The sequence below is a fragment of the Pavona decussata genome, unplaced genomic scaffold (genome assembly GCF_977016875.1).
Source record: "Pavona decussata unplaced genomic scaffold, jaPavDecu1.1 SCAFFOLD_90, whole genome shotgun sequence".
NCBI classification, from domain to species: domain Eukaryota; kingdom Metazoa; phylum Cnidaria; class Anthozoa; order Scleractinia; family Agariciidae; genus Pavona; species Pavona decussata.
In genome coordinates, this window is record NW_028145507.1 from 179,075 (window position 1) to 204,703 (window position 25,629).

A 25,629-nucleotide genomic window follows, 5' to 3' on the forward strand; every position below is an offset into this window, starting at 1 on the left:
AAAATTGGGGGTAACCATGCATTTTTCAGAGATAATAAAGCTTCAATTTGGAAAAAAACGCCACACATTGCTTTGCATTTTGCTGCTTTTTAGAATAATTGTTGCTTAGTTATCTCTAAAAAATGCGTGGTTACCCCCAATTTTCTTTCTGGATTTCAATACCCGGTACCAAGATCTGCTTTTCCCGCATGGTGATAAACCGTGCAAAAATACTTCGCTATTAGTAGGCACCGTCCTCAAAATGATTACATAACGTAATAGCATTCATACGGTAGAGAAACGCTTTCAGGTGATGGGGTCCATCCAACTAACGTACCCGGAGAGATAGAACTCGTCCGAATTTACTATTTGTATCTTGTAGTCTATTCGTCTTTTTTATTTCAAACTTTCTACTAGAAGTTCATATTGGTGAGCTATCGGTCAGACCTCGGTTGTTCAAAAAGCGATAGCTCTATCTAGCGGATAAAATATACTCCAACTATTTGATCTGCTGCATAGCAAGTTATCCGCTCTTTGAACAACTGGGGCCGGATAGCTACCCTTGGACATGTGTCCTTAAAGAAACGCAGCACATACGCGTTCGAAGCTTCCCTTCTTGAGCATCTATTTATTTCAGCTATCAATCTCCACCCGAGCCCTAACCTAACGTCATTGTTTCTGTCACATATTGGCGCAAAACAACCCTTTTTCTTTCCTTCCAACAAGGTTTGTTTAAAATGGCTCAAAACCAACGACAGCGTGAATTTTGCTTCTGAAGTCATTTGCTCGCTTCTTATCAAGGTTAATACAATGAAATGCACTAGACTGGTAAGATGACTGTTTGCAACAGACCATTTCCGAGTTGCCTTGTGAACCTCATTGTGAACGCTAGGCTAAGTGCAAAACTTTTCATATGAAAATTAGTTTTGTTTGCATATGAATGAAAACTTTGCAGTTAGCCTCGCTTTCATAGCGAGGTTCATAGAATCGGAAATGGCCTTAAGGTGACTGGATTCTTTACACGTCATTGCCATCTCGTTGACAACACGATTGGTCCTGTAGCGTCTTTTCATGTATAAAAATCTAAACTGGACTGGACTGGACTGCCAGCTGTCCCTTTCTTCAAAGTCTAGAGGGCGAGCTTATCACACGAGTCAATTAAGCTTTTTCCAGTCGGCTCGCTTTGCTACTTGCCTCTCTAATGTCAGAAATGGCACTGTTAACACCTAGCAGCAATTTTTGCCTCGATCCACCGTATGAACAAAAGATTCCGGCTTAGCGAACAATGAAATGGAGAGTGACAGGTATGAAACCGCGCGCGAGAACCCGCGCTTTGCGTGCTTCGCACCTCGCGAGTTCGCTTCTTTGCAGATTCGCGTGTTACTTTCGTACTCTACCAATCAAGTGGCTTTTATTGAAGAAAAGGACGATAACACAGAAATGTAAGGTCTTGACTTTTACTTGAACTGTCAGTTTTTCTGTATTAACAGATGGTCAACATAGTTCTAACATTTGAGAAGAGAATTCATGAAGACGGCTTAAACAATAGAATTCAGGTGAAATATTCACATATACAGGTTAATTTCTCCTCTGCACTAAAAATTAATACGAATTACTCCTAATACAATATTCTAAACTGTGTTTACAAACATAAAAAAGTTCTAAGCCGAACACTGTTGGAACAGAATTGTTGAAATTATTTTACAAAGGTGTTTGTCGTAGAAGTGATGATGTGGTTGAAATGGCTGAAGACAGACGGCTGTGCTACCTCCGTCTGCTGCTGCGGTATCGACTGCTGCCTCGCTCGGACTGAGTTCTCCTGAGAAATTCATCACAGGCTGCCGCATAAGGATCGACCTAACATGACAAAAAAAAAAAACACATTTACAAAACCAGGGCCACATAACTTTTGTTTTAATCTTGGAAGCCTACTGGCTATGTCAGTCTAAAATACACTGAAAACTGCCCTCTGACTCACTTGTTAGATTCCTTAAACATAACAGTTCCATATTCAAACCGTACAGTTGAACTATTGTAAGGTACTGTCACTCCCACACGGCCGAACCTTAACCCGAGTTTTGTAGCATTAAGGAACCAGTTGAAAAAGGATGGCTAACCCCCCTGGAATAGGTAGCCACTTATACACCTGGGTGAAGAGAAACAATGTAGCGAACCGTTCCTTGTGAAAACTATACGACCTAGCCACGAGCCACCGACCCCAACACGCAGAGCACTCTAACTATAACAGTTGGGTTGTCTGGGACGGGCTACTGGGACCAAAGCAGACCAAGAGCTTGGCCAGGGATAAACACGAATGCTCAAACACGTAACCATGTTAACTTGATTTGACGTTTTGATTTCAAATGATAGCACTCTTTTTGCGTTTAATTATTTGAGTGTAGTTCCCGAAAACTAAGGGCCAGTTATATAAACAGAGTCTAACTTAGGCCGTGGCTTAGGACAATCAGTGGGCCTCCAAATCTGTTTATAAGTGGTTTATTTTAAGTAGAAAAATAGTTTTCCACACTGGCATACAAAGCCTTCTTGCTACCGTCATCAGCAGCCAATGTTTAGTTGTGACTGGTGGCAAAATTGAAAACGGTTTAAAGCGTGGTTTTGTTAAACACCGTCTAAAATATCTTTTAATAACTGACCCTAAATGTTTAGCTAAGGGCATATCCGCTATAAACAAAACATTTACATTCACAACAAAAACCTTGACACAATACAGTAGCAGAGCGAGTGCTTACAGTTCGATGGTAGCCACCTCCACTTCGAGAGCTACTATGGCTCATATGCATTGGATAATATGGCGGAAGATCCACAGTTCGGGAAGGGAAATGGGACTAAAAACAAAAAAGCACAGGTTTAGATCAAAGAAAGGTGGCTTAAACTCTGTAATCAAAAACTCTCATAAGCAACCGCTCCCATAAGCGACCGTGACCGCTTTTGCGAATTACCAACTAGTCTTTTCCTTTGTTTTTAAGCTCTCGTAAGCGACCACTCAAAGATTCTGATACGTATTACGGCAACTCTTTGATAAAAGTATACACTTCGTGATCACATATACAGTAATATTGCACTGCCTAATCATGGTCGTAGGTAAAGATCTCGAATCTAAAATTCAAGATGATTAACGGCTGGATCAAGAGTGTTACCCTAAGACCGAGGTAGAAAGCTTTATTCTAAAAGCTCTGGCAAGTGACCAGCTTCTATTGTCTCAGCTTTTGGTCGCTTTCGAGATTGCATTCTCATAAGCGACCAGCTCTAGCTACGACCACTTTTTCCAATTCCCAAGGTGGTCGCTAACGAGAGCTTCAACTGTAATAATAATAACAGACAGAACAAATGTCTTACTCTTAAAGGGGGGAGAGAAGACGAGTGACGTGACCGCTGGTATTCCCGCATGTAATCTGAATAGGACTGAAAGAGAGAGACTGGTGATTAGTTACTGGTACGCAGAATTACTGTTTAACGCTAAACCCCGATTAAAAGTTCATCGTGGTTTTCATCTCTCTCGTTAAAAATGTTCTTAAATAAAGGTTAATTTTAATCTAATGGTAAAGAAAAGTCGAAGTCAAAAGAAAGGGACAGAAATCTTTTGAAGAATCTTTGTTGATTAATAATTAATTTTACGGTAGTCTGACATACATAACTCGAATCAAAGTTCAAATTAACCCAGGATTAGCTTAATCGGGCTTTGAACAACTGGGCCCTGGATAATTAACCCACCACTGGCCCTATTTGACAATAAAGAACTTCTAATAATTGCCAGTTCCAAAAGGAAAGAGGATTGTTACTTTCAGAATTTTACGGAATAACTTTTGTCCTTGGAATGATAACAGACTAAATGGAACTGCATTCTATGCTGAAGACGACAATGATTAGTACTAGACGTCGTTTGACGCTTGTGTTTTACTGCGGTTTTCAAATGATTGTCTTAAAAACCAAAACCAAAGTGACAACTCTGGCCAATCAAAGCACGCAAACAACGCAACCAATGAGAATTCCAGACAAATACAAGTAGCCGGCGCCAAGCGCGGGGAAGTGCCGATTGGTTTGGGTTTTGTTTCTCATTGGTTGACAAAGTGGCGCGAGTTACAGAGTGACGTAAAACAAAACCAAAGCAAACGACAGTCGCTTGAAAAACGCTTTTAAAAAATGCCAAATTTCCTACTTCTTAAAACTTCTGCGCAACATACAGTGCTTAGACTTCAGAAAACGAAAAAGCAACAAAAGAAAATTACTTACTCCATGGAGAAGGGTCTCTCGCCGCACACCTCCATAGCGAGATCTGCAAAGGTAAATCAACCATTCAACACTGGAACCATTAACCCTCTGTGCTTATCATGGCCTTTATTATGACGTATGACCAAACTTGAAAACATTTCAAAACGTGATACAGTGAGATCAAAGTTTAATGTGTAGCTTTATCAAGTAATATATAAACTGTATCCATTTTGACATGAACACGGGCGGGAGTCTAACCCACATCCACCATCTGCATACAAGACAGATGTTCTAACCACTAAGCTACAAGGAGACTCCTTGCAATATTAGAGCATCCAATAGGTGTACAGAAAGTCACAAGTTGGACTTCAGAGGGGGCTTAAGACTTGTCTTGTCTTTATCATGCGGTTTACAAACAAGATTTTATGGTATCAGAGAAATTAAGTGAAAAACTGCACTTTCTATTCCTTTCCTAGCAGTATGCTTAGCAATCTGTTAAATTGAAATTTTTATATTTTCATACAGCGTTTTTCTCTTTTAAAGGTTTGTGCACCTTTTGTTGTCTTTCACGCTGAAAATGATATTAAAGGTTCTTTACTGCGGAAACTTCAGACATTACAATTTTTGCTTGTCCTTGTAGCTGCTGAAATTGTAGCTTACATGGAGCCAAAAACATACACAGTTAAATCAAAACAATGTTCATAACCAAACCGCGGTAAGATTTTAAGACATGTTTTAAACAACAGCTGGCTAGTGCGGCCATTCTCACTTACAGCGAACAACTGACAAAAAACATGGGCTGAAATGCGGTCAATTTTCGTACTAGAAACTGCGGTGCTGCGTCGGTGGGGAGTAGAAACGAATGTTTGGTTTATCAACAGAGTTGGTAAGGTAATTTGGTCACTGTAAAGAGATTCGGGTACTGACATTTCGACGGTTAGCCCTTCGTCAGAGCAAATCAAGGAATCATGGGTTGTTTGTGGTGCGAGCATGGTAACATGGAAAACAAGAATTATTTTTGCCGCAGACTGCTATGTGTTTGTACGAGTGGTTAGGCAGGTTAACGTGTCAAGCGAATGGTTTAGACGTATCCTTGTCATTTCTTTCAATGTCTCAAAGATGTTCGCAAAATCAGTCGCCCAGTCTTCTTCCTGTCTCACCAATACATAAATGTTTGCATAAAGTGCATTTTATGCAATAACTAGCCTTTTTTTCAATAGATTGTAATAGACTCTCTTGGTGTCCCGAAATTTTGTCGACGTTCTGGCCCCAGTTGTTCAAAGGCCGGATAACTTTATCCGCTGGATAAGGCACTATTCAGGGTCTAAAATATACTTGACGTTAAACGTTGTCGAAGGTTTTCGTACCCTCCCTAACTTAACTGTGGTTAGAGTGTGCATATTCGGTTGTACAAGAAAAAATACTGAAATCTTTGCACAGATTGAAACTGTCGGATAGTGACTTATCCACAGGATAAAGTTATCCGGCCTTTGAACGACTGGTGTCTGATTAAAAGGGCAAGTTTTGCACCGTTGAATGTGTGCATTTAAAACTACCAGGTTGATTGTCGGATTTGAGTACGCTTCTGACCGCTGTGTGATCCCAAGTATTGCAGATATACTATAAAGCAGAAGGCACAGTTTGTAAAACAGTGTAACAATACCTGTCTTCATATCTGGCTAAGGGTTCGTGGTGGTCCCGTGAATGATGCCTTGAACCTGAAACTGAACAGCAATTCAAACAGATTACTCCCTGTTATATTGGTTAGTACTAACGAGGGAACAAAAAACAATAACAGATGGATAAAAGCCTTTATTACACCCGTTTTGAAATCGTTGGTGATCCTTGCAATCTGATTGGCTCTCACCAGTGCGATTTATTCCGAAATCGCACTATTTTTTGCTCTAAATCGCATCCTTTTTTTAGCCCATCAAAATGGAAATGTGATAACAAAAATAAAAGATTAATATAGACAATAAAACTGTGTGATTTCAAAATAGGTGTAATAAGTGGTAATTGAACTTTGTGTTGTGCAATTTGGTCTGAAATTATACTTGTGATTTCACATCGAACTCGCACTTCGCGCTCGTTCGATTTTGAAATCACGCGTATGATTTCAGACCAAATTGCACTCCACTTAGTTCTATTACCATTATTTACTACGATAGTTTTTATAGACAGACTAAGGATTTGAGCAGCTGCATGGCTATTAGGTGGTCAGCTCATGCAAGAAAACAGTACAAATCTTTTTTTTTTTAAAGGAAATGTTTCGATCTGTACTCTGTGATAGATAACGACAAGTGAAAGTGTACTTGATTCTCACGGTTTAAACCTCAAACTAACACTGTAATGAAGTACAATTTCTCATTTTAGTGGAATATCAAGATTTATAATACAACAATATGAATATTTAGTTATGATTTCTATTCTCATCACATTATCAAAATCTTGAGCTCCGAATCCACTTGTTAAGAACACGAGACAATCCAGGGGTTGTATATTTAGTAAAACAATCATTTATTGTACTTAATCTTGTGCCCTACACATCCCAATGGCTATGACCTCATAAAAAAACCCAATATTGTGGAATAATTATTCTACACAAGAATTTATTTATTATTATTACAGCAAAGACAGTTCAACATAACCAAAACTGCAAACTTCTGTGCATGTGAAAACTGCTTTAAATAAGGAGCAGAGTTAAGAGAACTTCTCAGCTTCTCGGGGGGGGGGGGGGGATGCCCTGCCTCCACCTCCTCAACGCCCACAAAAAATATATCAAGTCACGCCCTTGGAAATGTATTTCCTTCACTGTAGAGCGAGGTTTAGAAAAAAAAGAATTCAATTTGCTTTGCTTCAAGGGTATGCTCATTAAAATAACAATTTTGGGACTAACCACCACCCATGGTCTAAGGTCTGGTCAAGGGCAATTCAATTTTTCTTTTCAGGAGAAGGGGTGGGGGGGGGGGGGAGGGGGTGGTGTAATTCTATCCATACAAATTCAAGTCTTACTTAGCAACCTCCCCATGGATTCCATTTTTGTTTTTGTTTTGTTGGAAGACCCTCCCCCACCCCCCCACCCCCAGCCTGTCCTAACTCATCAAAAACAGGGTTGTCTGCTCTATCTAATAAACTGCCTTACACGGGTGTCTTCCTCGATGGTGTGTCCACCTAAGGGACGTCTGTCTTAAGGCCTGTTTACACTAGTGTTTTTTTTTATTTGATTTGATTTTCTTGCACTTGTGTTGCAACTTCAAATATAAATCGCGTCTGCAAATCACAGCTGGGTAATCATGCTTGCAGAAACCAGCTTTGTGACCACAATAGATATCAACCTTAAAACTGATTCACATGAGCAATGGAAATGTACAAACACAAATGCAAGGGCAAGTGCAAGTACATGTGGACATTGTTTACCTAAAGGCAAATGCAAGCACAAGGGAGTGAAGGGTGACCTGTTCACCATGTTGGAGAACCATCCCAAATGTGCAAGCATGCTGCATGCATTGTATTCCTAATGCTTGCATTTGTATTTGTGTTTCATGTCAATAACGATTGCACTCGCACTTGCATTTGTGTCATAGGTGTGAACCAGCTGTAAGTTTGGAAGTAACCAAGTTTGGTAACTAAGGGAAATGTTAAAATAAACAGATGATTAAAAATACAATACAAGGGACACAATTCCTATGCATCCTAAAATGTATGAAGTTCGTTGTGATGTAATGGTGCACCTGTCTCCCTCTCAAGGAAATCAGGGTAAACTCTAATAGTAATCCATGGAAAGAAAATTACTTTACCTCTACGCTTTCTTTTCAGTTTGCGTAATTCGTCGGAGTGTCTAGGGCGACGCCTAGTAACAAAAACATCTTCAAATTAAAGGTATATTCTACAGCCCCCAATCAACACACACAACAAGGAACAGTCATCTTATGAATTTCCCCAGGGATTAGAGAACAGAGAACTCGCCGCACAAACACATGAACAGATAACAGACAATGTAAGCTTATAACATAAACACAACAATCATAACCTGTCACGGTTTGAGTAAGTTAGAACCAAGTTAAGTTTTATGGAAGCACAGCCCTGTCACCTCCATACAGCAAACCCACTTGCAATCCTCGGTGCACTCTGTTGTAAATTGACTGCGGAGTGGACTGACATCATTTCATAATATTGTCCTAGGTGGTGAAGATATCTAGTCCTTTCCTCAGTTGAGCTCACCGTAAACTCAAACACTATTGTTTCAAGTCCCAAGGATGATACATTCACGAGTCTTATTCACCGTCCAGCCATTGATGACATCTTATGCTTTTGCATAAAAACACATCATTTGCATGTCACACACTCAAGGAGTGAATAACAAAATACCCGCAGGAATTACATTGCTGAAGTCAAATGTTGTGCATGAAAGCAGCAAAAAAGCAGTCAAGTGAACACAGTGCATTGACTGCAACAACACAAACCCTTATTGCTCAGTCACGTCCTACAAAGCTATGCAACAAAATGTTAAAACTGTCCCTTGAGGCTTCCCCTACACCAGTAATCTTATTCCCTATTAATATCCAACTGAAGACTGTACAAACTCCTTGGTGGAATTGCTACAGGAAAAAAACAGTGATTAATGCCAACTCTCTTTGCATTAATCTTCCACCTGAAAATGTGCAAGCACCGCAAGAGAAATTTCTTGTGGAAAAAACAGGAATTTCTTTGTTGGTCCTACTTCGAAAACAGTTTTGGAAAGCATCTGTAATTTTGTTAGTTCTTCAGCTTAATCTGTTGTCAACCGCCCAGAGCCGTATACAAAATTTTCAGTCCGGTGGTATGTCCATTTTCAAGACAAGATCTTCATATGCGACCGAAAAGTCTTTTTTTGATGTGAATCCATTGAGGAATTCTCTAATTCTTGAAAGTCCTAGGCTGACGAATAGCCTTAAGTCCATTTGAGAGTGGAGGTAATGCTTGATCACAATATTCCCACACACCCTACAAAGCACAGCAAAATATAGGATAATGTGAGAACAAAACACCAACAGCCTCCGCAAGGAGTGTTCAATGAAGGCTAAAACCACAGAATGAACCATAAATCCTGTAAGCTTAATTCCCTCTCCTCCCCCAGTGGGGAGTAGCACCAGGCAAGTCCTGCTACTAAGGAAAACACACAGATAATCCTTGGCTTTCTGACTGCTATAAAATGATGATGGTATGTGATCCTCTATGCTTTAAGCAACAATCACACGTCCCTGTGAAGCGCTGAAAAGGTTATCTCATGCACAGTCAGTCAGATATTGGCTTTAAGTGACTTGTGTCCACCAGCAGGCTATGATGATTGGTGCTAACCTAGCTGAATCCCTTTCCTTCCTGTGTCGTCGTTCTGATGAATGGTGTGATGTATTGATGTCTACAGTTTCATCTTCAGGAAATAGTCGACAAAGAGCTTCACCAACACCAGGCTCCACTTCCTGTATAATAAATTGCAATCAATTTTTTACTAGTGCTAAACTATGCACTAGCATTGCATGGTAAAACAAATGTTTGAGATTTGAACTGAATCTTATATGACTCTTGTCAAGTAATCAACATTTTATAAAAATACAACATTACAAACAAGTTTAAACACCAAATACAAGTTGAGCAATATGATATGACATTCTATTCTTAGTACACCATATGCCGCTGGTAACTGATGATGACGATGATGATGATGATAAAGGTAACTTCTTTGTTTTAGTGCCTTCTTGTCACCATCATCAGAGTAAACACAACTTCCTCTTCTGTTCTTGCAAATGATTTAACAAAACTACTTGTATGCAGCACCAATTAATCACAAGCATGAACTTGGTGAAGTTTCTACATAAAGGAGGATAGCAGCTCTAAAACTCAAAAATAATATGGAGCTTACAGTGCGACTACTGTTACCGGGGTCACTTAAACAAAACTGGCCAATCAGATTGAAAGACAAGTACAATGAATTTCAACCAACGCCGACTGAACCAATCATGAGTAGACGGAAAACAACAGTTAAAACCCCAAATTTTGGAATTAATCACCGTTCGTATCATACTGTGATCTGATTGGCCAGTCTTAAGTGACCCCAGTAAAAGTAGTCGCACTGTAATTAGTGGCAGACAAACATTGTCTTGTAGTATTGTAAAACATGTTCAATCTGTCACCCACTTACTGATTTTTGGAATTTGCTGAATAACTTAATATTGTCATTAATCAATGGCTTATTTGAGAAAGAAAATGCTTATTTATCAAATACTCAAGCAAGTTTTTAATCAGGAAAATCAGCAGCTCATAATTCGTGACAGAAAAGATACACACGTATGGACACTAAACAAAATATTTGATAATTTTGGCTGTACAATGTTATGATCAAAAATGCCATCACTCCCAACTAGAGGAGTGATTGTATTTCCTATGGACAATTCACTGGACTGCACTTGGTCAGGGTTCATTCTATAGTGTTGCATTAAGGGATTATGACAAATACAAAATATATTGGTGCATAAAATGTACTCCAGTAAGTTAAATGTTGTGCACAAATTGGCTAAGTATCTCTCACAATAGATTTGACAACTCACTGAATACCTTTGTGAACATGGTTATATTATTTTTGAAACCTTCCAGTGCTACACACCTGAAAATGCCACCCTACAAACTGAATCTGCTATCAAAACAACTTATAAAAATGTTAATTTTATAAGTAATTTTGCACCACCAATAATAATTATCATTAATTCCATTAATTTATGAATTAATGGTTAATTCCATTTATTGACTGTGGTGTTTGAGAAGTTGAAATATCTTAGAGCCCTTTCATGAAAAAAGCAACTCTAAAATCTCTGAAGTGGACCTACTCAGCCCTCAGAAGCCAGTCCCTACCATAAAAGAACCTGTGCAATCATATGAATGATTTAAAAACTAGACAACCAGTATGATTACAGCACAATATAGATTAAATTGCAAGACACAAAGTCCAACGAGTCCACGAGACTGGTAACTTACTTTTGAGCGGTACTGTATGGCCAATTGAACGGCTCGGTGCAATTTTAACCTACCTATAGTGCATTTTAGATTGCCTTTTGTTGTTTAGCTCAGATTCAACAGATTTTTTGCATGTGGCATTCAATGCTTTCAGGAAGCATTGCCCCAATGTTTTATCCGTTGCTTTTCACTTCATTTGCAATAAAAATCTATGATTATCAGCAAAATTCCTGTTTTATCACAAACAAAGCACAAAACAGTGGATAAAACATTGGAGAAATGGTTCCTGAAGGAATTTTTTTTTTATTTACCCCACCACCTCATACACAAGATTACTGTAGTCACAATGTGAGTTACAGAACAAGAACAGTTTCATAAAATAAGTAAAATAATTAATATAGAACGTTCCAAAAAATAGTGAGTGGTGAGGAGACCTCAGAAAGCCAAAGGCTTGTACAAGGAGGTTCACCCATGATTTGGTCATTGATTAAAATAATTTAGGACTACGGGGCAGAAGGATAACAATAAACTTCAGTCAGTTTCAAAGTTACAAGAAAGAAAGTCATAAAGACACTTTTTAAAATTAGAAAAAGTGGTGGAGCTTGAGACAGATAATGGAAGGGAATTCCAAATTTTTGGATCCCAGTAAAAAACAATCCAGTGAATCCGAGTTAAAACAACAAAAATTGATCTAAAATGCACCAAGCCCTTCCATCAATCATATCCACAACATAATTGACAAAAAGTAATGAAAAGTAATTTTCTACACTGTACCAAGGGGTTGAAAAGCACTGCGTGACTAACCAGACAGTGGCTGAGAAACAGATTAGCTTCCTGGCAGGCAGTTTAGCTTTTTAGCTGAGAGTACACAACATGCCTCTTGCATGTTGATGTAGTTCGATCTGATTCATACCTGTCCATCACGGCAAATTTTCACCTCTTTGTTATCATTCCAAGGGTTCCTTAAATGTAGACACTTGCTAAACCATAGCTCCCTCCTGTGAGAAGTATCAATACTCATCAATATTCTTTGTAAGAATAGTAAAAGGCCAGCCACACATGTTAAGCTTTGTGGACAATAAATTACTGCTTCCTTTTCCTTGTTCATTGACCGCAGTAATCTGCAATTGAAGGGGTGCCTGGAAAAAAAGCCCTTCGTGACTTCTGATCAGTTGCTAGATTCTCCTTCCAAATTTCATTGTATTCACTTGTGGAACAAAAGGAGAATTTGATCTTCCATCAAAAGTCACTTAAGGCCTTATTCCAGGCATCCCTTCAATTTGAAGTCCAAGGCGGCTATATCTAACAGTAGCCCAGTAGCCTGGGGCGTCCAAGAAAATGCTTTAGGCGCCTAAATTTTTTTGCAGTAGCATCTAGCACTTCACATGTTGTGCTCCTTTACTTCTCAGCTTTTGGCCTTGTGGTCTCCTTGAAATTTCTCTTGGCCAACAGCATTGAAGCCAAGTTTTGCTTTTTTCTGGGAAACTCAAGATAATCACGTCCTTGGGCAGGGAGTTGACACTACTGTCCTTGTTTATCTTACTTTCATTTGTTAATTCATAGGGGAATGTTCACAAACCCATGACAGGTGCAATGATCTGGTTTCTGTAAAGGCCAACAAGCATTAATTTCTAAAAGAACAATTTATTAGTGATAAAAGTATTACATGCTGTTTTGGTGACCCCATTCATCATTATTTTTCAAACATAAATAAGGATAGTTTGCCAGTTGATGACTACAAAAATTTAAATTTGACAATGTGAACAATACACAGAAAAAATTAGTTATATCTGCGCAAACAAATTGTGTTTAATAAGCTACAAATGCTAACATTTTCCTATGTATTATTGTGAAGAAAGCACTCCAGGCAAATTTTAGAACTAGCCCTGTTGTAAATGTGTGTGTGTGTTTCAGGGGAATCATTTCAGAGGGGGTAACCCTAACGATACCTGCAATGCAACCTATTAATAATTATTATTACCAAAGGGCAATAATACTAGCATTATAGATGTACCTGTTAAGCCACTCCAGTTTAAACACTCCACCCAGAGCCTTGGCACTCATGCCTGGAGGCAACACCCAAGGGATTAGTGGGCCACCATGTTTAGCTTCTGATGCCAGCCGTGCAAAACCTTGAAATTTGCCACTCTCTTTTACAGAGAAGATTAAAATGACATTCTTGTACCTCTGAAAAGTAAAAGGAAATGCAAACAGTTGCTCAATTTATTAGTCAAATGGCTGTCAATTTGGTATAACCACACTCCAAAAATACACGTACTAAAGGACTAGAATTCAACCCAGTTTAATTAGTGCAAGAAAATGATTGTTACTACACTCCCTCCACCCCCAAATCCCTACACAATAGGATGCTAGTCTGTTGCATAGAGTTACCAATGGCATTTGCTTGGGTTTAGTTTACACAACAGTTTATTGGCTGTCATTTGGCTTTGATGAAACTTGTTCAACAACAAAAGAAGAAGTCTGCCATGGCTACACACATAAACTTTATTTTCACTCGAATTTGAGAGTAGCTGATAGCTAATATACATGTATGTGTTTGAGTAGAATTAAAAGAAATACATAAACAGTATTAAATAAATAGTGAACAAGAATGCAAGAGGTCTTCAATGTTAGGATTAACACATTAAAATTTACATTTTCCATTTTAAGTTGGCTGTCATCTTTTACTGGTTTTAAACTCTGAGATTCCCATCACCTTTGGTGTAGTTGTATTACATGATAATAGTGGGAAATCATTAACTATGTCATTTACCAGCTCTATATGCATGAGGGCAGAGGAGCCAATGTACATTATAGAGCAAAGCATTTTAACAAGGAAACCACAACATGACTGCAGAGTAAAAGTCTTGAGCCCCTCAACATTCAGGATCAATAAAATAAATCAATATTTGAGTGATGTCAACGGCATTTAGCACTCAGAGTGGTACAAGTAACTGGGAAACCATTTGGGTCAAATTGCAATTTGGAAGATTGGATTAGCCCGCAAAAATCACTTTGAACAGGGAAAGAACCAACAACAAACTCAACCCAAACATCACGCTGGATTCAGGAATCAAACCACAACAAACAGGGTAAGTGCTGTTACCACTGTACAACTGCTCCCCAGTCCATAGTTGATCTGCAGTGATGCATGTGCAGCTGAAATATAGGATGATCAGCATCATGTATGGAAACTTACCTTGAAAGAAGCATTAAGTTTCTTCTCATTAGCTTTAGGTGTTGACCACACGCCCTGAGTAAAGATAAACATTGTATCAACACAATGGCCAATATATACATCCAAAACTAACTTTAAAAATTCTAATTATTGAGCAATACACTTTAAGAACATAATTTGTACTAATTAAGTACATATATGTTGTAGGTTAATATGAATCCCAGGTTAAAATGATTTCAACCTACGTTGATTTGTATTTTCCTTTTGTTGCAGATGTAAATTACCCAACCTTAACAAAGGAAAATACAAATCAACCTAGGTTGAAATCATTTTAACCTGGGATTCATTTTAACCTACAACATATACATGTACAACCTGTATGTATTTCTCTAATACACAAATACACTAATCACAACAATAATTATCAATGAACCCACTAGTAACCAGGTCTAATTTTAGCAACAATGGTATTTATTATTATATATACACATTGTTCACAAGGGAATATTCTCCACTAATTGTCTATCTCATTGTCTATTGTTATTCATATCAGTTTTTTACATGTAAAAACATGTATAAAGCAGGTCTAAATATCAGTGGTTTGTAGTGTGTTTTTTTCACCTTTTCAAAGACTGCTTTTCATTTCATCTTTAGCTTTCTAAGTTTGTTGTAAATGTAGTTTTCACCATTCACTTTTTCTAGTTTTGTTTTGAAGATATATGTTTAGAGAAGTTTTGACATTTGCTATTTTCACTTTCACTGTTTCATAATGTCAAAACACACATTGCATTTCTTGTTGGAATAGTCTATCAAGCAAAATAATAGTACAGCTTCCAGGAGTAAGCATACCTTTGCCTTTGAAAGCGCTACATTCTCATGATTGTTACTCTTCATTACAAAGTATCGGGCCTCCTCAAAGAAATTGTCCACATTGATCTTGTTTTTCTGTTTCGATGCTTTTGCTACTTTACTTTTGATGGGAACACTCTCAGATGATGAGTTTTCACTTTCGTCACTTGATTTGGTCTCTTCTACAGGAGATGTTGCTTTTCTTTTCCTTCTTCTTACTTTAGTCTTTTCCTGTTCCTGCTTGTCTTCAACATCGCTTGCATTTTCTAAGAAAGTTAAATGATTTAAACATATCAACCGTCAGAACTTGATATGACAAAACACCCACTGGGGCAAGCATAGGAAAATGTGCAATGTAAAACTGCAGCTGTAAGTAAAAGAAGGTACAAGTAATGATCTCTGTTTGTCTTGATTGTTCTTAAACAAAAAAACCCATCAAATTGTGTATTTTTGTTCTAAAAAAAACCTACATTTCAACCAATTTCACCACAGTTGTTGTGACTTGTCTACTACTAGAGCAAAACAATAATATTGACAATAGTTAGCAATAACCTGTGATCTACTGCCTTCAAAACAGTTAGTTAAAGTTGCAGTTTGGTGGATGTCAAACAAAGAAAAGCTGTTGAAATTATTTTGAATTCCGCCATGATTTCAAGACAAAATAACCAAAAAACTGACCCTTTTAGCCGCTTATGGTTAGCAAAACTTTAACAAAGTTTATTCCAAAACAGCTGTTGAAATTATTTTGAATTCTGACATGATTTCAATTGAAAAGAACAAAAAACTGACCCTTTTATTAGCCAGTTAGAATAAAACCAAAAATTTACCAAAGTTATTCCAAACCAGTTTAAGGTGACTCGACCCAGTTATTTTTTGGTGGTACCACCCTACTTTGAAGCTCTCTGGTATCCCCATCTTTACTTTTATCGTAAGTGTAACACATAGAATGTATAGCATATAGATCAATCTACAATAAAGCAAAAAAATTTTGGCGATCAGAGTAAATGTCACGTGGTTATAGTGCCACGCCCCTTTGAGGTCTGACTCGAAATTCTGCTGTTGCCGGCTTTTTTTCGTGAGAATCTCTCGGCTACACATAGCGCGCATTAGTGCCTTGCGCTGAACAGAGTTTCAACAAAATCGCAAAGACCCAATTCGAGAAATTTAGTGCTTTCCAAATTTAGGTCATAATTTATGTAAAAATGATAAGGAAACTTTAAACGATAATATCTAATAAACTATGAGATTTATTCCTTTATTTTGGGATTTGTTATAACAGGTGGGCCCTTGCAAGTCAGCAGAAAACTTTAGGGTCTTGTAAATGCGCGTGATTTCGAGCAATGCAAACATATAGAAATTACAGTTTTAGCTATTTGTTGACGCTTGTCAACGTTTCAGAGTCCTCCTCACAAAAAAAAAACATTTTCTTAAAATTCGTAGTTTTTTTTTCTTGAAATTTTTTCAGGGCTACAATTAATTAACTAACTACCCGGATTCTGAATTTCATGGTCATTGAAAAACTGTGACGTTATCTTCTATAACCCCAAACTTGAGTAAACATTGAAGATTTTTAGCGTTTTGGCTGAGATTGTGCTTTTAGAGTTTTCTATTGTTTCGAGTCTGTCATGATACAGCATTCTTGGTCAGCACGCGTGCAATAACCACTCTTGTCTGACTTCCAAATGCACTCATTGGACATTGAACGCGTGCTTAACAAGAATGCTGTATCATGACAGACTCGAAACAATAGAAAACTCCCAAAGCACAAACTCAGCCAAAACGATAAAAATCTTGAATGTTTACTCAAGTTTGGGCTTATAGAAGATAATGTCACAGTTTTTCAATGACCATGGCATTTAGAATCCGGGTAGTTAGTCAATCAATTGTGCCCCTGAAAAAATTTGAAGGAAAAAAAACTACGAATTTTTAAGAAAAATGTCTTTTTTGTGAGAAGGACTCTGAAACTCTGACAAGCGTCAACAAATAGCTAAAACTATAATTTCTATATGTTTGCATTGCTCGAAATCGCGCGCATTTACAAGGCCCTAAAGCTTTTTGCTGATTTGCAAGGACCTATCTATTCTAAAGATCCCCAAAATAAAGGAATAAATCTCATAGTTTATTAGATATAATCGTGTAAAGTTTGCTTACCATTTTCACATAAATTGTGACCTAAATTTGGAAAGCGCTAAATTTCTCGAATTGGGTCTTTGCGATTTTGCTGAAGCTCTGTTCAGCGCAAGGCACTAATGCACGCTATGTGTAGCCGAGAGATTCTCTCGAAAAAAAAGCCCGTAACAGCAGAATTTCGAGTCAGACCTCAAAGGGGCGTGGCACTATAGCCACGTGACATTTACTCCGTTCGCCATAATTGTTTTGCTATATTGTAGATTGATCTATATGTTATCCATTCTGTTTGTTAAAATTTACGATAAAAGCAAAGGTGGGGATACCAGAGAGCTTCAAAGTAGGGTGGTACCGCCAACAAAAAACTGGGTCGAGTTACCTTAAACTAAAAAGAAAGGGTGTTTTTTCAGGATATAAAATTTCACTACACATGATAATTTGATAATGTGTGCAAGTTAGCAATAGAGGAAGTGAGGTTTTTGTTTTGCTCATTAAGTTTATTGAGGAATCAGTCACAAAACAAGTTCATTACTTTCTTGAACTCACAAGACATTATGATACTCAACTAGATTCTCAATAATTCAACCTCAATCCTCAAAGTTCAATTCTTGTGAGGTCCAATGTCAAGGATGAGTCAAGTCGAGAGACTGTCAACTAACTTACTTACACCAGTACTGTGCCATATACAGTTCCAACAGATGCTTTGAAAATGTGATTCATCCCCCCCCCTCCCATATCTTTTCCGAACACAAACCTGATTCTGATTTAGAAGACATTGATGAAGAGGGTGTGGCTGATCCTGTTAGTTCATCACCCTCACTAAACTCCTCCTCCATGCTGGCTTCACTCCCCTCCTCCAAGTCATCAATTACTTCCATGTCTTCATCCTCAACACCAGCATCTTTGCCTGTTACCTCTATTTTTTCAGTGGCAGTCACCTTGTTTTCAACTGCAGACTCCTCCAAGATATCATCTGTACCTGATGTAAAAGCACCACACAGTTAATTACAGCTGTTCCACTAAATCTTTGTACAAGAACTTTCAAGATACTTTTAAGGATGAAACTGTTTATCATGGCTTCAAAAAACATAACTTTCTTATGTACATGTACTTCCCCAAACAGTAGGCATCCACAGGAAATCCAGACACCTAAAATTCAATTACAATTATCCATACTGGGATTACACAAGCACAAGAGCACAAGCAAAGGGTAATGAACATCATCTGAGAATCTGCCATATTAGACTGAACATGAAACGATGACCAAAGACACTGGGGCTATATAGAACACCTTGCACTTATTACAGGTGTGAACATCTTTGTGCCTATAATATGGTCTACAAGTAAGCTTAAGATCTTATATTTGTTTACTTGCAGGCTAGGATACATTAAGTGACACAGAACTGTTCTCTAACCTTTTGCCTCTGGAGCTTCCTCACTTGATTCCACAGTAGCACTCTCTTTGCTCTGAATACACAAGATGAAAAGACTGATAAGCTCTAAGGTATCCACATTGCTCAAACATTTTTCAGTTTACTGAAAAGTACGTAAATTAGGGCTAAGACATCAATACAGGATCACTTGAAGTTGTTTTTCGTGTGCAACGGAAGAAAATTGTGTGGACAAAATTATGAAACTATGAGTGTTGAATGCTCACAAAAAACTGAGGAATAGAGAAACCACAGAAGTAGCAATCCTGTATTGACATTAAAGCTATACTATCACCAGTCTCCCATCTTTCGCGGTATTGTAATTCCACCAGAAGTGAAATTCCATGTGTTTATATGCCTCCAATGTGAGGTAGAAACATTGATAGGGAATACCTACAGCTGTATTTATTGTCCAAGATCTTCACTCTTGCAGGCACTGCTATAAAGGGCAATTATTTTCTCTTGCAACTTGCAACAAAATGGTGATTATACATTGCAAGACAAGTTACAGATTACATATTTCACAACATTGTGACAGGTAGAAAAACATATGTGGTCTCCTGGTCTATTTGCATGTATTGATAATTTTTCTTACAATACCAAATGTCAGTGGTAAGAGAAGACGACTGCAATTTGCTTTCAGATGCACTATAACTTAGTTAAAAGGAATGCTTATACATATCAGTGCCTTTAGAAATTTGCTTGCTTGTGAATACAGTTGCAGTACAATACCTTAAGTCAAAGTAATATCAATTTTTCAGCCAAGTAAGAACCAGTGCTTATGCATGTAAGTGAACCAACCTGAGATTGCTTGTCCTCTTTTGCTTGTTTACTTTCAACTGTTGCAGTTGTCTTAGTCTCCTTTCCACTGCTTTTTTTCTGTTGCTTCTTTGCAGGCTTCTTATCAGCTGGCTTGCTTTTCACTACAACATCTCCTGCAGCTTTTCCTTCAACTTCTTTTTCTGTAACAGTACTTTGTGCTTCTTTGGAATCACTGGCTTTAGTTTCAGTAGGTTTACTGTGCTCACTTGGCTTTGCCTCTTTCTTCACTGGGTTTGCTGTCACTCTCTTTTTCTCCGTTGGCACAGCTTTTCCTTTCTCCTTTAAAACCTTGCCTTGTCCTTTACTACCTTCAGCTGCTTTCTTGCTGTTTTCCTTTTTAACTTCTTTCTTTACAGCCTCGTTCTTTGAAGTATCTTTTTTCCCATCTTTTGCTGTTTCTTTTCTTTTGGGACTGGCTGCCTTTTTGGTGGCATTGTCAGCTTTCTTAACAGCCTCTTTCTCCTTGTCTTTAACCTCCTTAGTTTCACTAACTGCTGTTGTCTGTTCTTGCTTTTTCTTTGGTTCCTTTTCAGCAGGTTTGCTGTCAGATTCCCCACCAGCAGATTTCAAATCTTTCTGCTTGCCCTTTGAGGTTTCCTTGTCCTTTTCTTTCCCCTTTTCTTTCTCCTTGCTTACACTATCACTCTCAGCCTGACTGGTTGCCTTCTCTTTCTCCTTGGGTTTAGCTTTGTTTTCTTTACCCACATCTTTGACATGCTGTTCTTCTTTGTCTTTTGATTGTGGTTTTTCTTGTTCAGCATCAGCTGCCTTTGTAGCCTCTGCATCAGCAGTCTTTGCAGCCTTGTTACTAGGTTTAGTTGGGGCCTGGTGTGAGATTTTTGAGCTCTGTCCAGTCGTGGTAGTCTTTTCTTTGGACTGGCTTTTTGGACTGGTGTCTTTTTCCACAAGCTTCTTTTTAGGTGCATCAGTTTTGACATCTCTGCTAGCTTTTCGTTTTCTGCTAGGTGCTGAAAACATTTTAGGGGAAATTTAGTAAAAGAGTACCATCTAAAATCACTTGGACATACATGTACATCTGTACAATTGTGACTCTTGCAAGCTACCACCCCTAAGAAATTGTAAATGTCGATGTACATTCTAGACAATAACAGGAACTCTTTCCTTAAATCTTTTATGATCCAGGTCCCGGTTGTTCAAAGAGCAGATAACTTTTTCCAGTTTATAAGTTGCTATCCAGGATGGCGGCTTGTCCTCTGGATAAAGTTATCTGCTCTTTGAACAACTGGGGCCATAACTGTTTGACTGGGGAATGCACTTAAGGGTACTTCCTGGGTTTCGATAGGGTGAAAAAGTGAAAAAACATTTTTTTCGACCAAATAGAATTTGGGGATTTTATCTAACATTTATGGGAAAAAAAATTGAAAAATATTAAAAAAGGGCGAGATATTTAGGAAAACGTATTTCTATATAAAAGTAAATAAATAAAAAAGGTGTCATAATCTTCTTAGTGCGAGACGCCCCAGATGAATTTTCGCGGCAAGACGCTTCATCCGGGAGCTCTTATTTCAGAAATAAGCATATTTTGTTTACATCTCGCCTGCAGAAAATTTCTCACTTCGAATTTTATATTCTTCGCGCTTCCCACATGGAAAAGTCATCAAAAAATGAAAAGAGCCTGTGGATAATTAAGATCCCGGAAGAAGCCAGGGCCTAAGAAAAAGGGAAAGATAGGTTTCAGCGAAGATTGAAAACGTGATCTTGCAGAGAGCAACAAAGGCTCTTGGTTGGACCAAGAAACTCTAGTCCACGTTGAAGGTTCTGTCACGAAGAACTGGAGCAGCGGCCTTCAAACATATCCACTGTTATTGGATCAAGTACACAGAGGTCGATTGCTGTGCAAAAGTCCTGCAGGGTAACTTTGCAAGCGTCCTGTGAAAATATCAAATATCATATTCTGCATCCTCTGGGCCGATTTCTTTCTTCTTCAGCGAGATAAAACCAAATAACGTTTTACTGCGCGTTTACAATGAAACATTGGCATAAAATCAGCAGAATTAGACCGATGAAATAGAACTCGCCAGAAGCGCATGAGCCCACATGTAATACTGGAGATAACGCGTTCTGTGTGGCCCTTTCCCTCGCTTTTCGCTCCGCTCCACGCTATCTAAAAGATTTCTTACGAAGAAATCACCATCGTACCTAAATAACAGTAAAAATGCAATTTTCTTTCATTATACATTTCCTTTGATACGAAATGAATAATTGCTTTAGCTTGAAGCGTAAATTACATTACACGCAATCAAAACGAACAATCTACCCAATAGATTTCATCTCTGATATCAGTGCACTCCTCAAACTCTCCGCTGACCCGCTCTCGGTTTCGTTAGCCTTGGTTTTCCCCGTTTTCCTGGCTGATTTTTACATTTTACTTTCGCCACTTTCCTCATCTCGCTTGATCACAACAGCGGAGTCTAAAACGTGTCTGCAACGCGATACTTTTTCCACGAAATTCTGTGCTATTGTTGTTGACGCCATAGGGTCCTGTTGCTCGATTGGCTCGCCACGTAATGAGGTGTCATAATCTCCTGTGGAGGCTTGTTTTTCTTGCAAACCTTTATCGAGCGAAAACTCGCACTTGAATTTTGGCAGAGTATGTCGACTTTGAACGAATTAATAGGGTATGTAGTTTTGAAGGATTGTCGTGAAATTTGGCCAGAAGATTCGATGGATAATGGCAAACAAAAAGGTGTCACGGAATTTTGATTTTCAAAATATTTTTCCCATGGCAACTGTTTACGCAACACGCCTCAAATATTTAGTAGTACTGTCTTTCAACAACACCGTGTACTTGGGTAACAAAAACCTTAGTAGTTCCAGTGTCAATACTTAAAACTGAAACAGTGATCAGGAATCCTATTCATGAATGCCCACCTTTACACTTGAGAAATTTGTGGAAAATGCCCACTCAATTGATTAAAGATCCCCCCCTCCCCCCCACAAAAAAAAAGAAAAAAAAAACACCTACAATACTCACTTTTCAATGTCTAGCTAAAAACTTATCGTATGGTTTCAAATGAGACTGTGGTGCTGCATTGGTGGGGGAGTAGAAACAAGTACTTGGTTTTATAAACTGACTTAATAAGGTAATTAATATTTTGGTTACCATAAAGTTTGTGTTAGCCCTTTGTCAGAGCAAATTGATTCGCTCTAACTAAGAGCTAATGCTTGAAATATCATATATTGTTTCATGTAAATCAAACCTGCAACTCCCTACGACTGTCGTGTACGACACAAAAGTCGTAGGAAACATGTTTTGAAATCCTACGACAATCGTAGGTATAGGCAATGTTGAATGATGAGAGTTGTGTGCGATTTTTTGCTTGACGCGAGCAGCGCGCGCTCTAGAAATCGCATGCGACAGTCGTATGCAAAAGTTGTACCGTCTAAATCGGCCTTAAGCTTATCAAATCAGTTGGTAAAACCAAGCACTTGCCATTGTATAGTAATCAGGGCTGTTTCAAGTAGTCAACAGCTGGCTATCACAGTTAGAAACTATAGTGATGATGAAAAAAAAAAAACTCAGAAATTGGAAATCACTACAAGACAACATCCATGTTGGATTTTCTCTTTACTTCATGGCCAGCTACTTTTCTTGAGGAGCAGCTTGTTCAAAACATAATCAAAGCCCTGTGTAACTCTTGAATTGCAACATGAAATACTAGAGTCCTGTAAATACAGCATTTGTACCTCAAGAGAACTGACACAAGACTAACAAATTTCAAGGCTGTATTTTTTTTCGTGCTTTCTTTTCGCAACTGCTTAAGTTGCGTATATAACTGTGATTATCATTCACTTATTGATTCTTTCTTCTGCAGTTCAAATGCATGAATTTTCATATATTCACTTTCCTGAAGGCAAAGGTGTAGAATATATATAACTCAACTAACCACTTGTTTTTATTGTAGCTGTGTCAAGTTCAGCAGCAAACTCATCATTTGCTTGTTCACCAAGAATGTCGTCCAAAACATTCAGTTCGACGCCATCGAAACCTAAAACGAAATAAAGTTATTTAACCTTCAAGCTGCATACACTGTACGTCAAATATAGTCTTCCAAGCTGGTTTTTAATTGGTAAAGTTATCAAGATTAATTTTAACTGTACTTGCATGAGCTGATATATATTTATTTTATTTATTGTCTGATGGAATTATTATAAAAGCAAACAACTTGCCATGTGACACCAAGACATTTTTTTCTTTTGAATGACATTAAATGTGAAAAATAGGTTATGAAATTGAAAAATTATTTTTGTTTTTACACCTTTCACAACAGTTTATGAAAATTAATACAAGTTAACTCTTTTACAACCTTAATAGACCCTTTTATACAGGTAGTTGTTGATGCCATCTGACTTGGAATGCAAGCAATCACTCACATTTATCAGATTTTGATGGTGAATATATATTTTAGAAGGTACATTGTATTTTGTCCTAAAATCATTTTTGGGAAATAAAGAAAACAGACGCAAGCTACATGTATAATGGCCATATAAACAATATTGAACCTGCCATACAATCTAGCTACATGAGAAGATGTCTGTAATGGCCTTCTGACAGTTTAGGAATAGGTTCTTGGGTAACAGGTAATGACTGATAGCATTATTTTGACGTGGTCCAACTTTATGAGTTTCACATCAATCAATCAATCTATTTTTCAATTACATTAAAAGAAGTTACAAATGACAACAGATAAATTAATGGTACAGTAAAGTGAGTGCAGACTAAAGAAAGCACAGCTTGTGACATTTTCTAAATAGACTCCACTCATTTTATACCATGTATCATTGATTAATCTGTTGCCTTGAATGCTTTCTAAGGGCATTTAAACAGCAAACAAATGAATGACGAACAGCTTAGGATGTTTGAATGGATAAGCATTAGTGTGTGTTTTCCCAATAATATGAGGTCACATTTTTCAAATGTTTGACTTTGTCAAGCAGAACTGCTTGTTTCAACAAACATGAAAACCTTCAAAGGAACTAACCCTAAAAATCTGAGGAAATGCGGTAATTGAAAAAATAAAGGTAAAATGCAAAATCTCACAGTACAATGAATCTCATTCGGCGTCAAACAACTAATTGATCGGATGAGGATGTAAACACTGAAAATTTGCATTTCTATCTCCAGCCACAAAATGTTAACGTTTAATTAACTTGAAAGACTAAAGGCAATGCTGTAGGTGAAAGGTTAAGGGTAAAAGGAATTTAATTTTCTATCAGATAAATAATGTAACTGAGACATAAAAATAATTTTAAATTTTGAAAGTCCATTGATTTCAGGAAATGTTAGGGCACTTCAAAGTCAGCCAAACTCCCACACACTTACTGTAATGTTAGCCATGTTTGCACCCCAAACAAGATGGCACCAGAACCCATGAAAAAGTCTACTGGCATTGAATTAAAAGTGGTCTTAAGTGGTCTAATGCAAGTACAAGAATTTAAGCTAAGATTAAAACAAATGACCTATGAAGAATTTTTCAGTTTCCAAGACAATTATAGTACAAACCCTGAATGTTGACAAAATCTAATCTGGAACAGAATTGTAAATTTCATTTTATATCATTATGAACCATGTCATTTCCTGTAAAACCGGAAAGGACGTGCATTTGACAACTACCTACATTATTGAATTGTCTTTTGAGGATCAAATGATCGCACTTTTCATAGTTTTAAGCACAGAAAAATGAACATCTAGACACTTAAAACTCAATTAACAAACTTAAAATAATGTAAATATAAACTGACGCTGGAGTAAATCATTGAATAAACTCGTGTTCTATTTTGGCGTAAAAACGTGGTATGCCATCAAGCTTGTATTCCTTCGTTTGAGACAGTAAAACGACCAACTTACTCGTTTCCAATTCATCCGGAGATGATAGTTCTCCTTCTTCAGCCATCTAGCGGAGACTAAACACTAAAATATCTTCTTTTTTTGTCGACGTAGAATCTTGGTTCAGTAAAACGTGTATCTGCCACAAAGCCAAAGCTAACACCGCTAAAGGACTATTA

General features: G+C 37.8%; 1 protein-coding gene across 4 annotated transcripts; it reads right to left on the reverse strand.

The window, feature by feature from the left end:
- Positions 1-1,420: 1,420 nt before the first annotated feature.
- Positions 1,421-25,629, reverse strand: LOC146474288 (uncharacterized). 4 transcript variants are annotated; one of them, XM_085117175.1, is made up of 16 exons: positions 25,472-25,629; positions 23,511-23,612; positions 19,582-20,570; positions 18,766-18,817; positions 18,105-18,323; positions 15,224-15,489; positions 14,396-14,449; positions 13,211-13,383; positions 12,110-12,194; positions 9,547-9,668; positions 8,007-8,059; positions 5,873-5,933; positions 4,231-4,273; positions 3,337-3,402; positions 2,730-2,825; positions 1,421-1,836 (listed from the first exon to the last, which is right to left on the reverse strand). In XM_085117175.1, the coding sequence occupies exons 1-16, from the start codon at positions 25,515-25,517 to the stop codon at positions 1,744-1,746; spliced, it is 2,520 nt and encodes an 839-aa protein (XP_084973301.1). In that variant the 5' UTR covers positions 25,518-25,629; the 3' UTR covers positions 1,421-1,743. The 4 variants fall into 4 exon arrangements, 2 of the variants coding, with proteins under 2 accessions (XP_084973301.1, XP_084973300.1); XM_085117174.1 differs by having other exon boundaries at positions 18,105-18,329; XR_014866190.1 differs by lacking the exons at positions 1,421-1,836; positions 2,730-2,825; positions 3,337-3,402 and having other exon boundaries at positions 4,238-4,273; positions 8,007-9,192; positions 18,105-18,329.

Bases quoted from the DNA above. Each gene is read 5' to 3' on its own strand.
- LOC146474288 (XM_085117174.1), bottom strand. From the start codon at position 25,517: ATGGCTGAAGAAGGAGAACTATCATCTCCGGATGAATTGGAAACGA. The intron at 8,060-9,546 runs GTTAGCACCAAT...TTTTGTTACTAG, and splicing joins AAGGAAAGGGATTCAGCTAG to GCGTCGCCCTAGACACTCCG. The intron at 3,403-4,230 runs GTAAGTAATTTT...TCTCTCTTTCAG, and splicing joins GAGAGACCCTTCTCCATGGA to TCCTATTCAGATTACATGCG.